This window comes from Acomys russatus, chromosome 22, assembly GCF_903995435.1.
Source record: "Acomys russatus chromosome 22, mAcoRus1.1, whole genome shotgun sequence".
NCBI classification, from domain to species: domain Eukaryota; kingdom Metazoa; phylum Chordata; class Mammalia; order Rodentia; family Muridae; genus Acomys; species Acomys russatus.
In genome coordinates, this window is record NC_067158.1 from 16,752,669 (window position 1) to 16,777,929 (window position 25,261).

At 38.7% G+C, this 25,261-nt stretch overlaps 1 protein-coding gene across 1 annotated transcript in view; it reads right to left on the reverse strand.

The window, feature by feature from the left end:
- Positions 1-25,261, reverse strand: part of Zpbp (zona pellucida binding protein) — a 101,710-nt gene that overhangs the window by 17,970 nt on the left and 58,479 nt on the right. Inside the window, exon 7 of the mRNA XM_051164718.1 lies at positions 10,241-10,317. Coding sequence (XP_051020675.1) covers positions 10,241-10,317 — 77 coding nt within the window. The remainder of the gene's footprint in view (positions 1-10,240; positions 10,318-25,261) is intronic.

The following is a 25,261-nucleotide window of genomic DNA, read 5'->3' on the forward strand; positions in this document are numbered from 1 at the left end:
CAGCTTAGGCCTCCAGCAAGGTGTTTTCATGCTTTGTGGACATTGACACAGTGTTTGCTTCCACTGTTCCCAACACACTTACAGTTGGGAGCTATCCCTTAGCCATGCCATGCATGTGAACAGAGGCATTAACAAGTATCTTCAGGAGAGGCTACAAGGAAGAGAAGCTACTACAGACAGCAGCTCTATTAAACAAGTAAGAAGTAGGAGCACCAGCCCACATCACAGGAAAGACAAGTCACCCAATTAATGATCCACTTTAAATGAAGTAGATAGCAACTTTAGAGAACCTAGCAAAATCATTTTAATATTTGTATTCTTCCATTTGTCTACTTCCATTTCTGCTGTCCATATGCACTTGAGTGTAGGGCTACCCACTAGTGCTGTCCATATGCACTTGGGTGTAGGGCCACCCACTAGTGCTGCCCATATGTGCATGGGTGTGGGGCCACCCACTAGTGCTTTCCATATGTGCATGGGTGTGGGGCCACCCACTAGTGCTGCCCATATGTGCATGGGTGTGGGGCCACCCACTAGTGCTGCCCATATGTGCATGGGTGTGGGGCCATCCACCAGTGCTGCCCATATGTGCATGGGTGTAGGGCCACCCACTAGTGCTGCCCATATGTGCATGGGTGTGGGGCCACCCACTAGTGCTGCCCATATGTGCATGGGTGTAGGGCCACCCACTAGTGCTGCCCATATGTGCATGGGTATAGGGCCACCCACTAGTGCTGCCCATATGTGCATGGGTGTGGGGCCACCCACTAGTGCTGCCCATATGTGCATGGGTATAGAGCCACCCACTAGTGCTGCCCATATGTGCATGGGTGTGGGGCCACCCACTAGTGCTGCCCATATGTGCATGGGTGTGGGGGCCCACCCACTAGTGCTGCCCATATGTGCATGGGTTGTGGGGCCACCCACTAGTGCTGCCCATATGTGCATGGGTGTGGGCCACCCACTAGTGCTGCCCATATGTGCATGGGTATAGAGCCACCCACTAGTGCTGCCCATATGTGCATGGGTGTGGGGCCACCCACTAGTGCTGCCCATATGTGCATGGGTGTGGGGCCACCCACTAGTGCTGCCCATATGTGCATGGGTATAGAGCCACCCACTAGTGCTGCCCATATGTGCATGGGTGTGGGGCCACCCACTAGTGCTGCCCATATGTGCATGGGTGTGGGGCCACCCACTAGTGCTGTCCATATGTGCATGGGTGTGGGGCCACCCACTAGTGCTGCCCATATGTGCATGGGTGTGGGGCCACCCACTAGTGCTGCCCATATGTGCATGGGTGTGGGGTCACCCACTAGTGCTGCCTATATGTGCATGGGTGTGGGGCCATCCACTAGTGCTGCCCATATGTGCATGGGTGTAGGGCCACCCACTAGTGCTGCCCATATGTGCATGGGTATAGAGCCACCCACTAGTGCTGCCCATATGTGCATGGGTGTGGGGCCATCCACTAGTGCTGCCCATATGTGCATGGGTATAGAGCCACCCACTAGTGCTGCCCATATGTGCATGGGTGTAGGGCCACCCACTAGTGCTGCCCATATGTGCATGGGTATAGAGCCACCCACTAGTGCTGCCCATATGTGCATGGTGTGGGGCCACCCACTATGCTGCCCATATGTGCATGGGTGTGGGGCCACCCACTAGTGCTGCCCATATGTGCATGGGTGTGGGGCCACCCACTAGTGCTGCCCATATGTGCATGGGTGTGGGGCCACCCACTAGTGCTGCCCATATGTGCATGGGTGTGGGCCACCCACTAGTTCTGTCCATATGTGCATGGTGTGGGACCACCCACTAGTGCTGCCCATATGTGCATGGGTGTGGGCCACCCACTAGTGCTGCCCATATGTGCATGGGTGTGGGGCCACCCACTAGTGCTGCCCATATGTGCATGGGTGTGGGGCCACCCACTAGTGCTGCCCATATGTGCATGGGTATAGAGCCACCCACTAGTGCTGCCCATATGTGCATGGGTGTGGGGCCACCCACTAGTGCTGCCCATATGTGCATGGGTGTGGGGCCACCCACTAGTGCTGCCCATATGTGCATGGTGTGGGGCCACCCACTAGTGCTGCCCATATGTGCATGGGTATAGAGCCACCCACTAGTGCTGCCCATATGTGCATGGGTGTGGGGTCACCCACTAGTGCTGCCTATATGTGCATGGGTGTGGGGCCACCCACTAGTGCTGCCCATATGTGCATGGGTGTAGGGCCACCCACTAGTGCTGCCCATATGTGCATGGGTATAGAGCCACCCACTAGTGCTGCCCATATGTGCATGGGTGTGGGGCCACCCACTAGTGCTGCCCATATGTGCATGGGTGTGGGGCCACCCACTAGTGCTGCCCATATGTGCATGGGTGTGGGGCCACCCACTAGTGCTGCCCATATGTGCATGGGTATAGAGCCACCCACTAGTGCTGCCCATATGTGCATGGGTGTGGGGTCACCCACTAGTGCTGCCTATATGTGCATGGGTGTGGGGCCACCCACTAGTGCTGCCTATATGTGCATGGGTGTGGGGCCCCCCACTAGTGCTGCCCATATGTGCATGGGTGTGGGGCCATCCACTAGTGCTGCCCATATGTGCATGGGTATAGAGCCACCCACTAGTGCTGCCCATATGTGCATGGGTGTGGGGCCACCCACTAGTGCTGCCCATATGTGCATGGGTGTGGGGCCACCCACTAGTGCTGCCCATATGTGCATGGGTGTGGGGCCATCCACCAGAGCTTGATCAACCTACTAGAGGAAAACCACTCCTGAAGAAAACTGACTCACTCTCTGTGAGCAGCCCTCAACTGCATCTCAGCTAGGAATGGTGTCTCCTGAGCTTTTCCCCCATTTACACTGAAATTTGACCAGTTTGATATTGTACAGGTCTTGTCCAGAGAACAGGTTCCTGGGGAAGAAAAGCAATACATAGTCTCCTCAGCTATAAATTTTCTAAGCTAGAATGATGACTGCCCTGGTAAGATACACCCTAGGGTGCAACTGTGACATGAATACTAAAGGGTAACTAACGTCTTCTATTTGAATTTAATACGCGCTCCATAGGTAAAAACCCATATCTGATTCTATAAATCTTACCCTACATTATTTTTGCCACTTTCTGTTCTATTGCCTTTGGAGGTGCTAGTTAGATCTGATCACTTTTAAATACATTTCTGTGTCCTGTTCAGTATTATTGTTCTTATGGTAGTTTGTTTATATGCTCTCAGTTATACTGGGGCTAAACCTCAAGAGCAGACTGATCACTAAAAATATACCTAGATGAAACCTAAGAGATACCCAAATCAGTAGATTAGCAAATGGCGAGACAGAAATACAAAACATGGGAAAATGCAAGGTAGCACAACTTCTTTAAAAGGCCATAAGTCCTAAAGCACTAAGTCCAAAGATACTGAAATGGATAAGAAGCTAAATGGGAATTTCAAAGGATTACATGGTCAGTGACTTCAAAGACAAAACAAATACAATGAATAAAGTATAGAAATCAGTTTAGGACATGAAGAAGGTCACCCACATAGATGAGAAACTCAGCACTAGAATTTGAGATTTAGGGAGAAACAAATATAAATAAATGTTGGAAATAAAACATAAACAAGTCTATATTAATATTCCAAATAGATGAGGTCAAACACAAGAAAGAACTTCAAGAATGAAGAAGTAAGGTGAGGAACTATTGCCTTCAAACATCAATAAAGATAGATAATAAATAAATAAACAAGCAAGCATGCAAGCATGAGTAAAATTTCTACCAACTCTAAGATAAAATCCAATGACTCAGCTAAAAATCCATGTTGCAGAAAGAAAAGCAGAGGTAAAATATGTAATGTATAGAAAACCTATCAAATGAAAGTATAGCAGACAATTTCCTGAACTGTCAGGGAAAATATTGACAAGGAAACAACAGGCATTAGAATTTAAACACACATTACCTCTCCATAAAAGAATATAATCAAGATACCAAACCTACCTAAAAGAAGAAGCTATAAAATGATTTATTTCAAGCTTTAAAGCAAAATACTGCCAGCCAAGATTGCTATAGCTAACAGCTATCTTTTTAAAGTAGCAGAGAAATAATGCATTTCTAGGTAAAATCAAAGCTATATGTGTCCAGCAAGCCAGTACTGCAGAAGAAATAAAGGAACATTAAACATAAAAGAAGATGAAAGTTTTAACTGTAAGAACACAAGAAAAAATAAATTCATGAGAGGACTGGATGAAATGATGAGAGCTATGAAAGAATCCAGCACATCAAACAGTAAACAACAAACCCTTCATATAAATCAGAGACAGGGGGCTGAAGAGATGCTCAGTGGAGAAGAACACTTGTTATTCTTGCAGAGGACCTGCACTCAATTCCCAGAGTCTATAACACAGCTCACAACCACCAGTAACTCCAGTTCCAGGAATTCTGACACCCCTGAATTCTAGAGGCACACATGATAAATACACATACACGGAGGCAGAGCACTCATACACATAAAATAAAAAATAGTATACCTTTAAAATATAGGGAAGAAAGAAAAGAAGAAATACTAATACAACCAACCAGAAGAGCAACCAATACCAATAAAATAATAGATCAGCAGGTGTATCTATGTAACAACACTAAACATCATTGGTCTTCATTTTACAATTAAAAGCTAGGCATGAGGTAACTCAAATTTTAAAGAAAAAGATTCCACTATCTGATGTCTACACACACACACACACATACACACAGAGAGAGAGAGAGGGGGGGGGAGGGGGGTTTTGTAATCAAAAACAAGGATGTTTGAAAAGAAAGTTAATAATGAGACAAGCAGAAGCTGTAAACAGGCCAATGTAGCTGCTTGGTCTCTGATAAAGTAGACCACCAAAAAAAAAAAAAAAAAAAAAAAAAAAAAGCTAAAGAAAGTCTATATATTAATGGAAGGTAAAAATACAACAATAATATATAAGATCTGTCAATATGCAATAGGTATAGTAACGGTGATCTTACTATCAATTTACAACAATAAATAGATCACCTACAGATTATATTTAGGAATGAAACTTCATAATTAAATTGCATTATAAATCAAATGGACTGAACAGCCATCTTTAAAGTAATTCATCTTCATCCAAAATTATAGAATTTATATACTTCTCAGTAGTCCACAAACATTCTATGAACTAAATAAGTTTGATCATAAAGCAAGTGAACAAATATAAAAATGAGAATTGTTTATCTAGTTAAATCTTAGTAGAATAGAACTAGAAGTCAGTAACAAGAGAAACTGCACAAACTCATGAGATTGAGCTAGACACACTAGAATAACATATGGGTCATTAAAAAAATCAGAGAGAAAACTTAAGAATTCCTATAATCAAATGAAATTGAAAGAACAATTCCCTAAAATCTTTGGGATATAGCAAAAGCAATTCTAAGAGAAAAGTCTATAGTTTTAAGTGCTTACATTAAAAAAACCAAAATAATTCAAACAGTGATGTTCTTCATTGCTGTAAAAATTATAGAATAGGGCAAGCCTAAAACCGGTGGATTAAAAAGTAAGTCTCAGGGCAGGAATTAGTGAAATAGAATTTTTTTTAATTGCAAGAATTATAAAATATGATTAAGAAAGAAAAACTAAGATCAACAAACTCTTAGTCAAATTAGCCAAAAGAAATAAAGAATAGCTGTAATTTTTTAATTAAAAATTACAATTCAAACAACTGACACTATACAAAATACCAATGAAATCTAGGTGGTTATTAGGGAATATTTTGAAAATGCAAATTCCAAAAAGCTGAAAAACCCAGATGAAATATATGAACTGGTAGAAACACAACCCATCAAAATTAAGTGGAAGAAATTCTAAAAGTCTATAATGAGCTACAAGCTCAACAAAATAATAAGTAAACAGAGTAATAGTGAGACAGATTCATTGTGACTACAGGAGTTTTAAAGAAGAGCTAACACCAGTGTACCTCCTACTATTTCATAAAATAGTAAGTTAAGGAACACCACTAAAGTCATTTTATAACCTGGATATCAGATCTAGATGAGGACATGACAACAACAACAACAACAACAACAAACATTAAATTTAAACTGCCTTCTGAACACAGAAGAAAAGATTCTCAATAAAATACAAATTGAATTCAACGACATATTGAAAACAACTCTATGACCAAATTGGTTTCAAGCAGGGGAAGCAAGGATGTGTCAACATATACAAATCAGTAAGTGTGGTACAGTAGCACACAAATTAAAGAACAAGCACTTTCAGAGAGGCAGAAAGTCCTTTGATATAGTCCAAATCCCTTGTAATTAAATCTCTGAAGAAAGCTAGAAGGAAAATGAAACATAATTTAAAAGGCTATATACAATGAACAAGAGCCAATATTATAGTAAATTGGGTAAAGTTTAGGGAATTTTCTCTAAAATTCCCAACAAGACAAGTGTGTCCACTCTTTCCATTCAATCTAGTGAATGAGGTCTCAGTTTTAGCGAGGCCATGAAAAGGACATAAACAGAGGAAGGAGAGGCTGGAGACATGGCTCAGTCATTAAGAGCAATTGCTGCTGGGTTCAGTTTCTGTACTCACATAGTGACTCAAACCATCTGCCAGGAGGTACTCTCCCATATTCTGGTATTAACCGGCACCAGGCATGCACATGATGCCTACATATACATACATGCACATATACTTCTTTTCTATTTAAACTTTTTGATATTATAATAAAATATTTTCTTCCTTGACTTTCCCTGTCCACATCCTCCCATATATCTGTCTCCACTCCCCATCAAATTCATGGCCTTCTCTTTCATTAATTGTTATTATATGCATGTATTATACACCTATATATTCATAAATATAACCGGGTCCATCCATATACTCACACACATTGTAAAAGGGAAATGGAAAAACAGAAAGGAATCAAATTATCCTCATTTTCAGATTGTATGATCCTATACTCAATAACTTGTGAAGCCTCTACTAGAGAACTCTTAAATTTTATAAAGACTTTCAGCAAATTAGCAGAATTCCAAATCAACTTAAAATATCAAGAGCTTTTCTATATACCATTAATGAGATTGTTGAAATAGAATTATGGAAAGTAGTTCAACAGTACAATTCACTACCTTAAAATATACCTGGTATACCTAACAAAGGAGGTGAAACACCTCGAAAATGTAATGGAAAGCCTGCCCATGATCACAGACTGGCAGAAATTATATTATTGTCATGGTTATCTCACTAAAATTAAAAATTAAAAAACTGTCCGTTGACATTTCAATATTATTCACAAAACTCAGTAAAAAGAATCCTAAGGTTATCACAAAAGCACAAAAGAACCCCAAGAACACGTGATGCTAAGAGGAATGGGCACTGCTGGAGCCAAGGTGACAAAGATAGCACAGTAGTGATGCAAAAAAAAAAAAAATAGACACATAAACTAATGGAACCAGAGAGGAAACACAGAAGTAAACCCACAAAAAGGTGTTGCCACTTGCTTTTATCAGAGATCTCAGGAACATACACAGGAGAAGACATTCTCTTTACCAAGGAATGTTGAGAAAAGGTATGTCCACGTGCAGAATGAAACTACATCTCTCCCTCTGAACAAAAACCAACCCGAAGACTTTTATCTGAGTAACAGATTCTACACCATTGTTCAGTGCTTCTGCTTTTGCTACAGGACCATGCTGTTCTTACTACTATAGCTCTGCAGTTTTACTTAAAATCAGAAACAGTAATACCTCCAGTGGTGTTTTTATTGTTCGGGATTGTATTGGCTACTTGGTCTTTCCGTTTTTATATATCAATTTTAACATTTTTTTTTCAATTTTGGTAAAGAATTATGTGGGAATCTTGGTGATGGTTAACCAAATTTGTAGCTTTGTGAAGGATGACTATTTTCACAATATTAAGCATAGAGATCTATGTGCATGGAGATCTATTCCTCTTCTGCTGTATTCTTTCTATTGAATTTAAGGTTCACTCCACAGGAGGAAACTCCTGCCTGCTACTCTAAATTTCACCCATGGGAATGCACCTCATAGGTCAGGTGAATCTATTATAATTATTTTGCTAAATGCAAATAATATAAAGTTGTGTAAATACTTTATCACCATGATAGTGCAGTCCATGGTCCTCATCATAGAAGCTTTCTAGTATAGTAGGGACAGCAATTAATAGAAACTCACAACTGACTGGCAAAAGTACAGAGAAGTCTGTGGTGTTCTCATCTGTACACAGAACATCTGTATCAACACTCCCCTCAAGACTCAGGGAAATCAGAGAAGACTTTTTAGAAAGGTTTTTAAGAGGCTAGAAGTCAGGGAGGCCTATGGAAAAACAATGTCTTCTGGACATGACGGGGCCACTGCAGTCGTGAACTCAAAGCAGCAGAGGCAGCTTATACAAGATCAATGCTGTCGATATCCAGGCTTGGAAAGGGGAGGAGCCCATGAACCTCACCCCTAGTTGAAAAGCTATTGAATAATGATAGCTGCTAAGGGAGAGCAGTTTTCCTTAGGGGTGTGCCCCCTGGTAAACGGATGATGTTCCAGTAGAAGGTCCCACACCTATATGCATATGATAATACTAATTAAACTCAGTGGATTGAGGAAAAAAAAGAGAAAGGACATGAAGCAGGGAGTGGTACATGGGGGCAATCTGGGAAGAGTAAGAGGGAGGGAGTAGGAGTTAATATAGTCAAAATATATTATATATGCATAAAATTATCAAAGAATAAATAAAACTATCTTTTAAATACTTAAAAAGCTAAGTATAGTGGCATACACTAGGAATCCTAGTCCTCAGGAGGGCTATGTAAAACACCTGCCATGAATTCAAAGCCATCTTTAGCTACAGTGTGAGTTCTTGTCTCTAACCACCAAAAACAGCACCATCCACAAAACTACAGAGAGATTCCATCCCATCTCACTCAAGTCAGAACAGCTACAATAAAGAAAACAAATGACAATAAAATTGGTGAGGATGAGGGTAAAATAGAAGCCTTTACAGTGTTGTATATTATATTATATATAATAACATTAGTAACACTGCAACCATCCATTTATGTTTAGATAAACATCTGTGATTTTTTTTAAGTAGTGAGTATTTAAAAACAGAGGACAGAATAATGGATTCTAGGACTGATGAAGCAATGGTAGAGTCATGGAGGACATGAATATGGTTATAAAAACACATTACAAAATCCAGTTTGGAGCTGTTCTTTGTTTTTATTATAGTGGTAGATGCATAACACATGAAAATGGACACAAATAAATGTGAAAAACTAAGTAAGTATGAGGTTATCTCAATATCAATATCCTACTAGTGACATTATACTATGTTTATGGCTTACTGTTCTTGTAAAATAAACTTTGAGCTAAAAAATATTCTGTAATTCTACACTAAAATTCTCAAAGAATTAATGCTGAATTGTACTATCCATTTTAAAATATGACCACAAATACTATAACACACATTGCAAGGAACAAAATGTATGAGAAAAAAGAAAAGCTAGAAAAGTCTTTAATAAGACACTAACAAATATAAGACAGATATGCTTCCTAAAAAAAGAAAATCATAAAATGTACCAAATTTTAACTGCCATTCTTAGTATAATCCAGGAAATGAAGAGTAGAAGAAAACATCAGTCTCTTAAAGTGAAAATCTATAGCTGCCATAAAACCTGACATTTAAAGACAAAATGCTTTTAGTCTATGGACAAAACATCTCCAATTTCATCACATCTATTCATATTTGTACTTACTCTAGAAATTCAGGTTAGATTAGATAAATGAGTAAAGAGGAAGATGTAACTTAAGAGAAAGATGTAACCCTATATCTGTGGATGGCATGACGACTACACAAAAATACAAAATATTCATGAAATATGTTATATTATTATATCCATGGAAACTGAAATGACTAAAAAATTGCAGCCATGATTTATCCTTAATGTAAATTAATTAGCCATGTGAAATGTGGTCAAATAAATGAAAATCATTCTTCATATAGCCAATTACACAATGTTAAATTTAAAATAGTTCGTCAAACATAAATTATATTGATTTCTTATTTTGTAGTGGGTAAAGTTTTACTTCATTGTTTGAAATCACTCACTGTGGGGACGTATGTATTTTCCAAAGACTAACTAAGATGAATCCTGAAACAATGAGCATTTTCATTCAACTTTTTCTTCATTTGCAGAAGCACATAACATACCTTAGATAATCTTTTGGAAGATTCACAAGTATGGTCTGTACATGCCTTGGATCCTTTTTCAGTGGCTATAGATGAAACTGAGAAAATATATTACATTTTATATTTGTTCTGATATTCTCTGGCAAAATATTTAAATTCTGAAAAATGAAATACCACTTGTCATCTACATCTCTTCTATTAAAAAGTCTGGATTTTTTCTAATACTAAATAATATCTCAGTAAAAATCCTAAGCCAAGTATTTATTTTATACAAATCAGAAAAACCTCATTTCTATAATAATCTTAGAAAATAAGTTTTTCAGCAACTGATGCTGAGATATTTAGATTTTATAGTGTTTAACAACAGAATTGTTTTAACTTCTACAACATGTATTGTAACTCTGTATACATATTCATTTTTTTCTATCAACTTCTATTCTTATGTATTGGATATTACTACGCTAATTCAATGTTTAATATGCAGGTACAAAGTAAAAAGAGAAAGATAAACTGTAATAACAACAATGGAAATGCAATGAGACTGGAATATAGTTGTGGTCATTTTTAACCAATAAAATAATGATTTTTATGCATATAGACACATTTGTTTGTGTACATTTAGGAACAACTATATGCAAAATATAATTCTATTTATTTGAGTGAACATCAGGAAAAATTGGACTGATGAATCTCTCTCCAAGGTCATGAAGGTAACTCCTGCTGTACTAAGACTTTCAACCTCAAAGCTGGGGTAAGAAACAGGATTCCTAGGAAACAGGTTTTTAAAAAAATGAAAAACTTCAAGGATTCCCAGTAACTACTCCTTACAAAGTATAGTGTCAATCTCATGATCAAATGCCTTTGTTAATTCCCAGCACCAATAAAAATATAAGAAAAAATCTCTTACTTGAAGCCACAAATCTATAACTAATTCAGAAACATATTGTTTTGTGTCTTCAGATTTCTACCTTATGCTCTTGAAAAAATAGGTTATTGTTTTATATTACTTACAGCTAGAAGAATACAATGAAAACTGTAAATATTTCAGCTTTAAAATTAAATTTATAAAATAGCCAATAGTAATTCTGATAATTTTCCCACTAATACTACTTACATCATTTTAGCCATTCTAGAATATTTTCAAATAAATCCTATGTCATCTATATAAATTATCTTAATTGGCTCATTTTGCCTACAATCCCCCAAACATATAATTTTCCATGGAGCTGCTTAGTTGTCTATGCATTTACCAACTCTGATGTTCCTGAGAAGCCATGGATTAATTTACACAGCAGACACTAGACTAACATACAGAACTCTCAGAACAATATTTAATATGCTCAAAAGATCTGAAGGAAATAACGGGAAAAGTAAAGAAAGCATAACATGCTGCTGAAAAGGATATTAGTAACAAAATAAGTTATAAAAAGTCATCTAATAACTCTAAGGCATGGAATTATGACTCACAGGAATTCACTAGAAGTTTGTAAGAACATATTTGAGCAGGCTGGAGAAACAATTACAGAACTTAAAGATAAGTTACTGAAATCTGATCAAAAGGAAAAAAAATAAGTGAACAAAAGTGAAAAAGGCTTAAAAAGAACTGTTGGAGGATATTTTTGTGCACTGTGTATTCAAATGCTGATTTCTGTACCCAGACCTCTGGTTCCTGTCCACCTTGGCATCCTTATTAATATGAAGCATCTCTTGCCTACATTACTCTTCATCACCTTCCTATTGGTTATTAAAGAGCTGAAAAGCCCATAGCTGAGCAGGAGAGAATAAAGTGGGATTTCTGGGGCCAGAGAGACACAGGGAGTCTCAGGTGGAGACATGGGGTCGCTATGGAGACATGGATGAAGGAGGTGCCAGGGGGAGACTAGGACGGCAAGTAATGGGCCACGTAGCTGGGAAGGAGGCCAGGTGAGAATTACAGTGGTAGGATAACTGAGTATCTGGCAGCTATATTGTGCCTGAAGCTTTTAATAAATTAGCTGTCTCCATGTCATTATTCAGCACTAGGGTATGCATAGAAAAAACTAAAGGTAACCATTGGCGCTCATTGTGGGAGACATGTAATCCAAACCTAGACCGAAATCCAAGCATAGTCAAGCCTAGATTCACCCATTGGGTCAAAAGTTCTGGATATAGGAGCAGAACCAGAAAATCAGGCAGCCGCATCCTAGCCAGAAGGGAGGTGGGTCCTTAAGGGAGAGCGGACCAGAGCCTCACGTACACCCATAAGGCAAAATCTTGCCAGAGCTGCAGTACACAATGGGCCTGGGACACACATCAGCTGATCACGCAAGCACGCCAGCCTAAAAGCCACCTATTGCTGCAAGCAGCAGCTCCTGCCAGAGTTAGGTTGTAAAGAGAAGCAGTGAGCTGCAAAGGGAGGGCCAAAACTACAGCCTTTTAGAGACCATCCCTGTGGCAGATGTAGCTGCTGGCACCTCCTACCCACAGTGGGCAGGAAGTAGAGGAACCAGCCTGGGACTACCAGCAGGTACCCACAGATAAAAACCTACACCCATGGAGAGGGCAGCGGGGAGAGGAACCTTGGTGTGAGTGAATGCCAGCCTGACAACAGCCCCAGAACCTTACCAGATTTGGGACCTGAGGACAGCTACAATGCAGCAAAAGCCAAGGGGCAGAACCTGCTGCTGCACAGACAACACTTACCCCAAGCTGCAGTACAACTGAGAAGCTGAACTCCCAAACACTTGATGCCAGTACGGAATGTTTATGGGCAACACCCAGAAAAACAGTTCAGTGAGAATTAAATACCAAAGAAAAGAGTTAGAAAGATTAAAAAGGGAAATATTGCCCATATTAAAAAATGGAAAACGCAGCCAGGCATGATGGCACACACCTTTAGTCCCAGGACTCAGGTCTACAAAGCCAGATGTACACAGAGAAACCCTGTCTTGTAAAACAAAAATGAAGGAAAACACTGTGGAAGAGGGCATTTGGATCCATATACTTTTGTTTTGACTTTCAGCATAGAAATGATTATATGTTCAGTAATGATTGCAGTTTTATATATCCTCTTTAAGAAAGATCAGAATAAAACAGACTTAGAGAAGGAAAAGACTGAAAAAAACTGAATGTTAGAATAGAGGCAATGAAAAGAATAAAGGATCTTCAGAAGAATCCAATCTAGAACCTACAATGACAACAAAAAAGGTAGTTCCAGATGAGAGAATTCTACAAAGGCTTAAAGAAACTGCAAAATAGCAGCCTATAGGGATGCTAGATTAAAAAATAAAATAAAATAAAAATCTTCAAATCAGACTAGATATTATATTATTATTGTTAAGGATCATATCCTAGATAAAGGTCTATGTGCTAAGTTAAAAATAAAAATTCTGTGTAACAATGCAAACTTAGAGCAATGTCATAAAATAGCTTGTGTGCCTTGTTTTGTGTAGTTTAGAAAACTAAAATATGTGCCCCATCCTACTGATACATATTCAGAATTCCAACAGGCTTTTGCCTTAAATTCTAAAAAGGATGATTCTGATATTGCACATTTATTAGAGGTGATGACTATATTGGAAATGCCTCTACAGATTGAAGCTGATGATGCTCCCACATACATATGCAATAAAATACAACAATTTTTTTAGATATTATGACATAGAAAATGTTACATATATATCTTATAATCCTACATGACAAGCTATGACAAGAGATTTAACAGGACTTTAAAGGAAATGTTTATAGAACAAAAGGGGTATGGGATCTCCCAGAGATAGATTAAATAATGCTATATTGAATTTACATTTTTAAATTTCTTTTAATATGTTTCTTTTTTAACATATATATTTATATTATTACAAATGTGTAAAATAAACTACATACAGCAGGAAGAACCATGAGACAATCAGGAATTATATAAATGTTACATTCCTAGTTATTTAGCCGTTTGTATTTGGCAAACTTGAAGTAAATATCTTTCCTATCTTGTTGGGTCTGAATTTCTGAATGGAGATTAGTATCTATCATATCTCATCTCTATTAACTTAAAACATCTATCTTGATAAAAACATCTTAATCACTAACCTACTAAGCTTAATTGAAAGACTACACTATCTGGTCTTCAAACCCATCAGAGATTCGAGAAGGGATAAAACTTAAATACCTGAGTGTACCCGGAGTGCAGGTTAGCAGCTTCCAAAAGGAAAAATGACTGAGACAATTTATTGCCTTAATAGTCACCTAACACTCTCTATAAAGTTGGAGCATCTTCTTCAGCCTTCTGGCCCAATATATCTGACAGACATAATTGTGAGGCAGGAACTATTGAGGACTTGCTTACCTTGTCTTGCCAGAGTTTGGCCGTTGACTCTTCCTGCATCTAAACTTGCCTGGTTTTAGGCAGAATTCTGTGACAGAAATGAGGACATTTTGCCCAGTGGCTGGTTTGCCACATTTGAGGCCAACTCCATAAGGAGGTTCGTTGATGCTTATCATCTTCTTTGAGGCAGGCTGGATGCTGCTAAGCCTGGAATTTTACAACTTTTGAAAAATGGAGCACAAATGCTATCCCTGGTTTACTTAACCATTTTTCCCAATTTGGGGGCAGGGGCCCTTCAAAGGAATTATTTACCCTAAATCAGCCTGAAGAAACCTTAAGAGAATGATGTCCCATCTCCTCTAAGGTGGTTGGATAGGTTTCGGTTTACTCTCTTCGTCTACAGATGCTCATTTTCCTTGGGAGTTGGTTATAAGTATTATTAGTCTTTTACAGAGAGGAAACTAGGTTTGACTCAGGGACATATCTCTTTTCCTTTATCTTTCTTTTCTAGGTAAGGAGATAGGAGCTGAAAAGAAGGAAAGGGGGATATAGAAATATAGATGGAAGGTAGAACAAAAGGTAGATTACTGAATCTACTCATCTCAAGGCCCTAAACGTTACTCACAAATAAGGTTATTTTTTAATTCAATGGTATTGAATTTGGTATATTGATGCAAACCATGCTCATCTTAAAAACTAGTCTAATTTTATCACAAGAATATATACTCTAGGCCTGATAGATAGATATGATTTCTAGATATATGAGGTATGGAGAATTAGATTGGCCTATAGATGTGCTAGCCTCAGAATAAAAATCAAGAAATGTGCTTTGTTGGAGGAGAGGTTTTGAGTTTGTTTCCACAGGAAAAGAAAAGCTATAGATTCATTCAAATTAACGAAGATTATATTTTACCAGGGAAGATCTGAAAATCTTGGCTGCAGACATGAAGAAAGCAAGAAAAACAACAAAAGAGGTAACATAGATGCTGATTCCTCTACATGGAAACAGCTCTGTGACTGGCTGAGACATGAGAAAATGCCTCTACATAGCCAGTAAATCTCGTTGACTACAGAGTCCTTAGGAGTTATATGCCACCCTTTCATATGGCATGAATGAAAATTTATATTGCAGCTTGGTTATATAGTCAAAACAGACTTATAAAGTTCAGTGGCTTTTACCTGCTTAAACAGAGCAGAGAATCATCTTTAGCTGATTTGTGCATACTGCACATTCCATGTGTGTGTGTTAAGATAGAAATATATATTACTTTTAAGAGTTTATATGTCTACAGAACAATAAAGTCAGGCACCAAAGATGACAAACAACCCAGGTAATCCAACCTCACTTCACAGGCTAACCCAATAGCCGTGTCCTCAAAAATCTGCATCTAGAAAAACTTCAAGATGGCTAGCTAAGATGGTCCAGCCTCAAACACTGTCCCAGCCAAGACTTTCATTAAGCCTTGCACTTTCCCATCACGCAGAGACTGAAAATTTTTCCAATTTTCTTACGACCCTCAAAAGAAAATGATGCCCCCAGACAGCAGGAAGAAAATTTAAGAGAATGATAACCAATTCCCAAAACATTAGATGGGTATGTTCTGGTTGTTTAGTGGGTAATGGATGCTGTTGTCACTAAGGGGGGTTGTTCACAAGCTGTTAATGATCTTGGTCAGGAAGGAAACAAAGTATAAGAGGTTATATTCAGGGATTTCTCTCTTTTCGTTTCCTCTAGCCTTCTTTGTCTCCTGTCTAGTGTTAGGGATAATGGAGGAGATGGGATGAAAAGAAAAAGGGGGGATGTAAAAATGATAGGATAAAAGCATAGATTACTGAATCTACTTTTAAACTAGAGATCATTAACAAATCGAATATTTTATATTTGTATGGATTTTTGCATTTTGATAAAATTTTAAAGTTATGTTTTGCTACAACATACTATATTTTTCTATGTTTCAACTCTTGTTTAAGGTATTGTACCTATGCAACTCATTTAAAAATGCAATGTGTTAAGTTCTAGTCCTTGAAAGCTGCTATTGCACATTGTTTAGTATAATTGAGAAATGTAAGTTAATAGTCAATCAAACTTATGGTCTTGTTATATAATAGTTTAGTTAATCACAGAAATAAGCTTTATTTAGCCTCTTGTAGATGTTTTCAAAGTTAATCAGATTGCAAACAGCTAGAAATGTTTGCCAAGCAATGTTTGCCTCTTCAGATATATTATATGTAGTTAGATGATCTTCAAGCACTTCACAGATCTACAGACTATGGCATTTAAAGTTCTTTTTCAGACTGAGGATGGAACTCAGGGCCTTGCAGTTGCTAGGCAAGTGCTCTACCACTAAACTAAATTCCCAACTCCCTAAAGATTGTTTTAACATAAAGTTTTTCATGACAATGAGACATGTCTGTTCCTGGCAGCACTCCCATACTACTTAAAAAAATTAATAAGTATTGAAGAACTTCCATATGGAGTTTCCTTCAAATGTGGCAAAGCTAGCCACTGGGGGGAAAAATCATCCTTGCCTCAATGGCAGACCACATGCTACCCAAGCTGTGAACCAGGAGGACATGGAAGAAGTTGACTGGCAGACTTTGCAAGGACAAAGTAGGCAAATCTTTCATAAATCCTGTTTCACAGAAAAGCCTGTCTTATGATAGGCAAGAACGCCAAAGACAGATGTTCCAACATTGCAGAGGAACCTTGAGTGACTGTCCAGCCAGCCAGCTGTCTCTGTTATTTCCATAGTTTTGGAAACTTCTTACTATGCACTTCCTGTCTATTCAGGTAATATTTACCCTTCTCTGATGGGTTGAAGACTAGGTAGTTATAGTCCCAGAATTAAGTTTAAATTGTTTAGGACCTAAGAAAATGTCTTAAGGTCTAAAAAAATATTTAGATTGATACATGCAAGTTATGATAGAAAATGATTTAAGTACAGAACTCTGAACTCAGCAAGAAAGAGTAGATTATAGAATACTTTCTCCAAAGTTGCCAAATACAAATACGCTGGACATTGTAAATGTAATTCTTACCTGATAGTTTTCATAATTGTTCTTATTGTATATAGTTCATTATTGTAAGAGAAAGAGCCTTTTTATTGGACTAAAAGCGGGAGATATTGAAGATGTTTTGTGTACTGTGCATTCAAATGCTAATATCTGTTCCCAAAGATCTGGCTACAGTCCAGACCTTAGCAATATCATTATTATGAAGCATCTCCTGTCTTGGTATGTTGTAATCATTGTTCTCCATAATCTGATTAGCTAATAAAATGCTGAACAGCCAATATCTGGGCAGGAGAGGATAATGCAGGGACGCTAGGGCCCAGAGACAGAGAGAGAGAAGGTGTCTCAGATGGGGACCAGAGAATCACCATGGAGACATGGATGAAGAAGAAGCTGCCTGGGCAAGACTAAAATGGGAGGTAATGGGCCATGTGGCTGAGAAAGAGGCCAGGCCATAATTATTTGGATAAAATAGCTGAGTATCTTCCCAGCTATAGTGACTGAAGCTATTAATAAATATAAAGGTTTCCATGTCATTATTCATAGCTAGGGTGGGCACAGAAAAACCTTAACTTTACAAAGAGCCATGGGACAACAAGTATATCAACATACACATAAGACATGAGTGAAGGAAGGAGACATGAAAACAGAAGTCATATTTGAGTGAATAATGACCAAATTGCCTCAAATCTAACATGAAATACATTTTCACACACAAGCAGATGGAGCCTATATTTCTATGTTCAACATGTTATAAGCAAACATCAGAAATAAAAGAGAAAAATATAGTCAGAAAAAAACAAAAACAAGTACTTTGTCACATATAAGGGCTATACAATACTAAGAACATGGGATTTGCCATTTTATTTTTGAGGCCAGAGTGTAACCTTTCCATAGAGACCTGTATTAAATATAATGATATACATAGAATAAGACGAAAAGGTGAAAGAAAGTATGCCACAGTTAGCATGAACACAAAAGACGCTGAAAGAGCAATGTCCCTTTCTTATAAAATAGAAATCAGAATATAGAAAGGTATTATTCCTTACTTTAAGGAATAATAAAGTTATTATATAATGATAGTAGGATCAATTCTTTGCAAAGAGTGAAGAAGCCCTATTATCTATGTCTTGAACAACATGAATAAAGATATCTGATGGCTAGATAAAGTGAATACCCGAGTACTGGGGTGGTGACATGCCCCTGCAACTCCAGCACTGATGTGCAGAAAAAGGCAGATCCTGACCAGGCAGACTAGTGAAGAGAGCAAAGTGCAAGTGGGGCAACAGATCCTATTTTAGAAAGTGGTACAATGTCAGGTGATGACACCAAACGTCAAGCTCTGGCCTCTATATGTACACATAAGGTAAAGCACACAAGCATACATACATACACACACATGCATGTGTGCACACGTGCACATGCATGTACTTAAAGAACTGTAAAAAAACTGGCAAAATCTAGTATTATCTCTCAATATGCAGCTCTACTAGTAACTAAAAGAAAGCACAAAGAGATCATAATATAAAATAGAATATGGCTAACTCACAGACCATTTTTCATTAAATGAACAAATGATACTTAAAGACATTTTCATATAGCATTGAGGAAAATATATTCTTCTCACCTTCACATGAAACATTCACAATAAACCCACCTCATTTAATCTATAAAGATCACCTTGAAATATTGATGACTAGAAATCATGCAGATGTATGCATCCAGAGAAAAAATACTAAGCAAGAAAACAAGTGGCAGAAAAACAGAATCAAAATACTCAAGTACTTGGACATTGAGAAGCATATTAATGCAGAATATATGAAGTCTCAAGGAAAAGTAAATTCCTTTTAATAAAAGTAAACTGAACTTACCAATATCTGTGACATGAATTAAAGAGCAAAAAGAAATTTATACCAAAAATGTATATTGTTATTCCTTTGAGAAAATGTATTAAAAAAGACATGAGGATAGCAAATGGTTCCCTAGGTAACAGAAGCCACCTGAGACCTGAGTTTGCTCTCAGGAACTGTTTGGATGTGGAAAGAGAGTATCAACTCTACAGAGAGTCCTCTGACCTCCATGTGCACACTGTGGCACGTATGCCCAGACACAAATATACCAACATGCAATAATAACAATGAATATAATTTTGCACAAAAGACATAGATTGATTTCAGTTGAAGCTTATATATTGTAAACTAGAAAAATATGAGCCAATTCCATTTCAAAGGGGAGGAAGAAACAATATACCAAATTAGAGACGATTGTGAACAGGGTGCTGGTGAGACAGTTCAGATATTAGGAGCAATTGTTGCTCTCCTGGAAGACCTGAGTTTAGTTGAGTATATTGGTACTAGGTCCACACAAGTCAAGCTCTTCTAATGTCAACAGTGGATGGGGAAAGGCTCTCAAAGCCCTACCACATCCTGATGGTATATTACTAACCATGGATTCCAGCAGATCGAGAGATAGTTCCTAGCTGTATGGAGGCTAGTGAGCACATCAAACTTGAATGGATAACTCCAACCCTAGGATCACAGAGATAACCCTAGTTACACTTTGTGAGTCATAAAACAAAAATTAATAAGGGAAATAAATTCATAAGTAGAAATGGGGGCTGGCATAGGTGAGCATGAAATAAGGGAAGGTTGTGGAGGAAAGTAACCAGATTATATTACATATATTATACAAATGTCAAAGAAGAAAACTTGAAAATCAAAAAAGTGTACCAATGTTTATAACATATGCCAGAAAACAGACATATTTACTCCAGAGTAAGATAATACAATAGGGATTATTTATTATTACTTAATGATATCTCACAATGAAAGATTTACTCTGATAAAAAAAATTTCAGATAAATACATTAGGAAAGAAGCTTAAGACCAATAACACTTATGAATATAGGTTCAAAAAGAGTCTCAACAATATGAAGTCAAGTCCAACAATATAACAACTGAGCAATATGGTATGATCAAGTAGGATTTATCCAGGTTCTACATGTCAAAATGAAAACCCAGTGACAATGGAAAGAGTAACCAGCATAAGACCACATCACTAGGGAAAAGGAAGAGCACTGTGTAGATCCAATGTCATTATTGTTAGTAATTCTTAATTCATGACTGAGGCAAATTTCTTCAGCTAGATAAAGGACATCTGCAACAAACTGCAGTTAGCACCATACTTAAGAAAGAAGAGCCAGGTGGCTTTACTCTAAGAATAGGAACAAGACAAAGAGCATTCCCTCTTACCTTTCACCATGATTCTAGGACTACAGCTAGTACAATAAAGTGAGCAACAGGCTAACAAAAGAAAGCAGAATGCATCCTGGCAGGAACTATTACAGATGCTACAGCAACCTTGAGTAGTTGGAGAACAACCATCTTACAGAGTGCTAGTAGAAAAGCATTCATTAAAGTAGCAAAGAAAGAAATCAGGACAGCAGAGTCTGGGGTAAATTCCAGAGGCTCCATTCTCAATAACAGAATGCTATTTAATACAGAGTGCAACTGTTGTGTCAGAACAGTGGCTACAGAGTACCTCAAAGAAGTCTCACTGTCCTTTAAGGAACATATTAGAGAAAAGTGGGCAGGGAAGGAAAAGGGATTGGTGGAGAGACAAGGTATGAGACCTGCACTAGCAGAGGGAGTAGTAGTACTGAGAAAATTCTGTTCTTGCTACCCCATCAGATCAGTGACACAGTGACAAAAATGCAATCTTTTTATATTTTTTAATTTGTTCAATTTACATTCCAATTGTAGCTCCCTCCCTCTTTCCTGCTCCCTCTCCTACTCCCCTAATACTCAGAAAGGAGGAACCCTCCTACCCTAGCATCTGACATCAGTCTATCAAGTCTCATGTAGACTGTCGGCATCCTGTTTCCCTGTGGCCTGGCAAGGCCACTTGGCCAGTGGCAGGTGACCAACATATGGGGACCAGAGTCCATGTCAGATATGGTCCCTACTCCTTAGATTACAGGACCCACAAGGGGATTGTGTTGCCTAATGACTACATCTGAGCAGGGGGTCTAGGTACTGGCCCTGCACAGTCCTTGGTTGGTGCATCAGTATATGCAGTACCTCTGCCTCCACCCGGATTTGTTGGATCCATTGGTCTCCTTGTGGAGCTCCTGTCCCCTGCAAGTCCTTCTATTTCCCAACTTGTCGAAAAGACTCCCTGTGCTGCACCCTAACATTTGGCTTTGAATCTCAACATTTACTTTGACATCCCCTCCTCAATTGGGTGGAATCTTTCAGAGAATCTCTATGGTAGGCTCCCATCCTGTTCCTTCTCTTCATTTGTTTCTGGTGTCGATTCTATTTATCCTTCCTGTTCCTTCTCTTCATTTGTTTCCAGTGTCGATTCTATTTATCCTTCTGAATGAGAAGTAAGCATCCTCCATAGGGTCCTCCTTGTTATTTAGTATCTTTAGGTCTGTGTATTGTAGTGTTGTTATCCTGCATTATGTGGTTAATACCCGCTTATAAGTGAGTATATACCATGCATTTTTTTCTGGGTCTAGGTTATCTCACTCTAGTTCCATCCATTTGTCTGCAAATTTCAAGCTTTCCTTATTTTTAATAGCTCAGTGGTATTCACTGTGTAAATGTGTCTCAGTTTCTTTATCCATTCTTACATCCAGGTTGTTTCCAGACTCTGGCTATTACCAATAAAGCTGCTATAAACATAGTTGAACAAATGTCCTTGTTGTACGGTGGAGCATCTTTTGGGTCTATGCCCAAGAGTGGTATAGCTGGGTGTTGAGGTAGAATTATTCTCAGTTTTCTGAGAAAGAACCAGACTGACTTCAAAAGTGGTTATACAAGTTTGTACTTCCACCCACAATAAAGGAGTGTTCCCCTTTCTCCACATCCTTGCCAGCATGTTGTTGCTTGATATTTTTACCTTAGCCATTCTGATAGGTGTAAGATTGAATCCCAGAGTCATTTTGATTTGCATTTCTCTGATGACTAAGGACACTGAGCATTTCTTTAAGTGTTTCTCAGCCATAAGATATTCCTTAGTTGAGGATTCTCTTTTTGGTTCTCTACTCCATTTTTTAATTGGGTTATTTGGTTTGGTGATGTTTAACTTCTTGAGTTCTTTAAACATTTTGCATATTAGCCCTAGGTCAAATGTTGGTTTGGTAAAGATCTTTCTCCAGACTGTAGGGTGTGATTTTGTTTTGTCGATAGTGTCCTGACAGAAGCTTTTCAGTTTCATGAGGTCCCATTTATTAATTGTTGACCTTACAGCCTGAGCTGTTGGTATTCTCTTAGTCTCCTGTGCCAATGAGCTCAAGGCCCTTGACCACTTTATCTTCTAACAGATTTAGTGTATCTGGTTTTATGTTGAGATCTTTAATCCACTTGGATTCTCTCAGCCTGCTCTTCTCCTGCCTGACCCAACTGGGACACAGACAGGAAACCCAGCAGACTTTAGCTGGGTGTAGGCTCCAACACCCATTGTTCACCATCCTGAGGAGACCTATGGGGAGCCCTACCAAACAGCATTCAGCTTGGAGCTCTTTTTGCCTGCTGCTGACCTACATGGCCCAAGTGGGAAACAGATGGTGACCCCATTGGAAGAACCTCCAGGCCTGCTAACAGAGACAACCAGAAGGCTAGAGGCCAGTGCAAGAAACCAATCAACAAAGGTCAGAGCTATATGACATCACCAGAAATCAGTGGTACTATCACAGCTAGCCCAGGAGACACTAACACCCATAAAGCACAACAAGAAGATATTAAATCTGAGATGATGAAAATGATAGAAGCCTTGAATGAGGAAAATAAATCTCTCAAAGAAATACAGTAGAATACATTCAACAAGATGAAGAAATTGAATAAATTCTATAAAGAATTATAGGAAAATACAATCAAACCGGAGAAGGAAATGAATATAACTATTCAAGACCTAAAAAGGGAACTAGAAGCAACAAAGAAACACAATCTGCAACAATCCTGGAGCTGGAAAACCTAGGAAAGAGAACAGGAACTGAAGACACAAGCAACACCATCAAACTACAAGAGATAGAAGAGAGAATCTCAAGTGTAGAAGATACAGTTGAAGTTACCAAGAAATCAGTCAAAGAAAATGTTAAAACTAACAAGTTCCTGACACAAAACATCCATGAAATCTGGAACACTATAAAAAGACCAAACCTAAGAATAATAGGAACAGAAGAAGATGACTCCAAGCTCTACAGCCCAGCAAACATTTTTTTAGAAACCGTAGAAGAAAAATTTCCCAACCTAAAGAAATAAGTCCCCATAAACAAGGAAGAGCCTACAGAATTCCAAAAAGGTTATTTATTTCCTTGTTTTCCTGGGTGTAATTAGCCTCCTTGTTTTGGAATTTTCCATCTAGTACCTTCTGTAAGCCTGGATTTGTGGCTAAGTATTGTTTAAATTTGGTTTTGTCATGGAATATCTTGTTTTCTCTATCTATGGTGATTGAAAGTTTTGCTGAGTATAGTAGTCTGGGTTGGCATCTATGGTCTCTTGGTGTCTGCATGACATCCAACCAGGCCCTTCTGGCTTTCATAGTCATTGTTGAGAAGTCAGGCATAATTCTGATAGGTTTGCCTTTATATGTGACATGGCCTTTTTTCCTTGCAGCTTTTAATATTCTTTCTTTGTTCTGTACATTTAGTGTTTTGATTATTATGTGGTGGGAGGATTTTCTATTCTAGTCCAATCTATTTGGTTTTTCAAGACAGGGTTTCTCTGTATAGCTATGTCTGTCCTGAAACTTCCTGTGTAGACCAGACTGACCACAAACTCAGAGATCTCCCTGCCTGGGGTTAAAGGTGTGTGCCACCATCACTGGGCAAAAATGCATTCTTAAAGGACTCAATTGGTTCAGTGACTAAGTAGCTATATAGCCAAAGGGTGTACACTACAAGGCTCATGCTGGGAACCCAGAGTCAAAGTGTCACAGGACTATAATCTTAAGGTCTGGCCTTCAGAATACTCCTAAATAAAGAAGTAAAACTTTGTGGTTTTGAGTTAGACTTCATACAGTGTTCCATAAGGTAGATATCTGGTCTTAGACACAGATCAAAGTAGACCATATAGACACAGAGCTGAGAATGTCTTTTTAGAGACTATTAGAAGGACCCTGCTGTTTTGAGTTTGCAATCCTTCCAGTCAGGATAGCCATTCTGAGCATGCTGTTAGAAGGATTCCCTCTTCTCAGCAGGGCCTCCTGCTCTCTGCCTGACCTCATCTGGAGACTGTCTTTAGGCATAGGACCCCTAACCACATTGGATATGTGGCCTTCGAACAGTTCCCCGCAAGCTCTTCCCTCCCTGTGCCCATAGGATAATTAGGTAGTGTGTTCCCACTCATATGATAGGAACATGCTGCCTTATGCAAATCAAGCATCTTTAAAGTGTCTAATTTCAACCAATTATGTATGCCTATTTTTGAAGTGCCCTCTACCTACTCCCCAAGAACTTTAAAGCCTTTGTTCTCCCTGAGTAAAGTTGAACTAGCTCCCTGAAGTAGTTCTAGAGTGGTCATTCTCATGGTCACAGCCTTCCAAGCCTTGAACTTCACCTTCTGCTCCTCCTGCCTTCTTAGGCTGGTGGTGAGCAGCCCCACAGGAAAGAAGAGATCCACAAGAGATTGCACATAGTCAAGAACAATGGTCACCATTCCATCCATGGAAGACTACATGGAAGCAGCCTATAGACCTCAGTTATGCAACACCCAACTCCATGACCA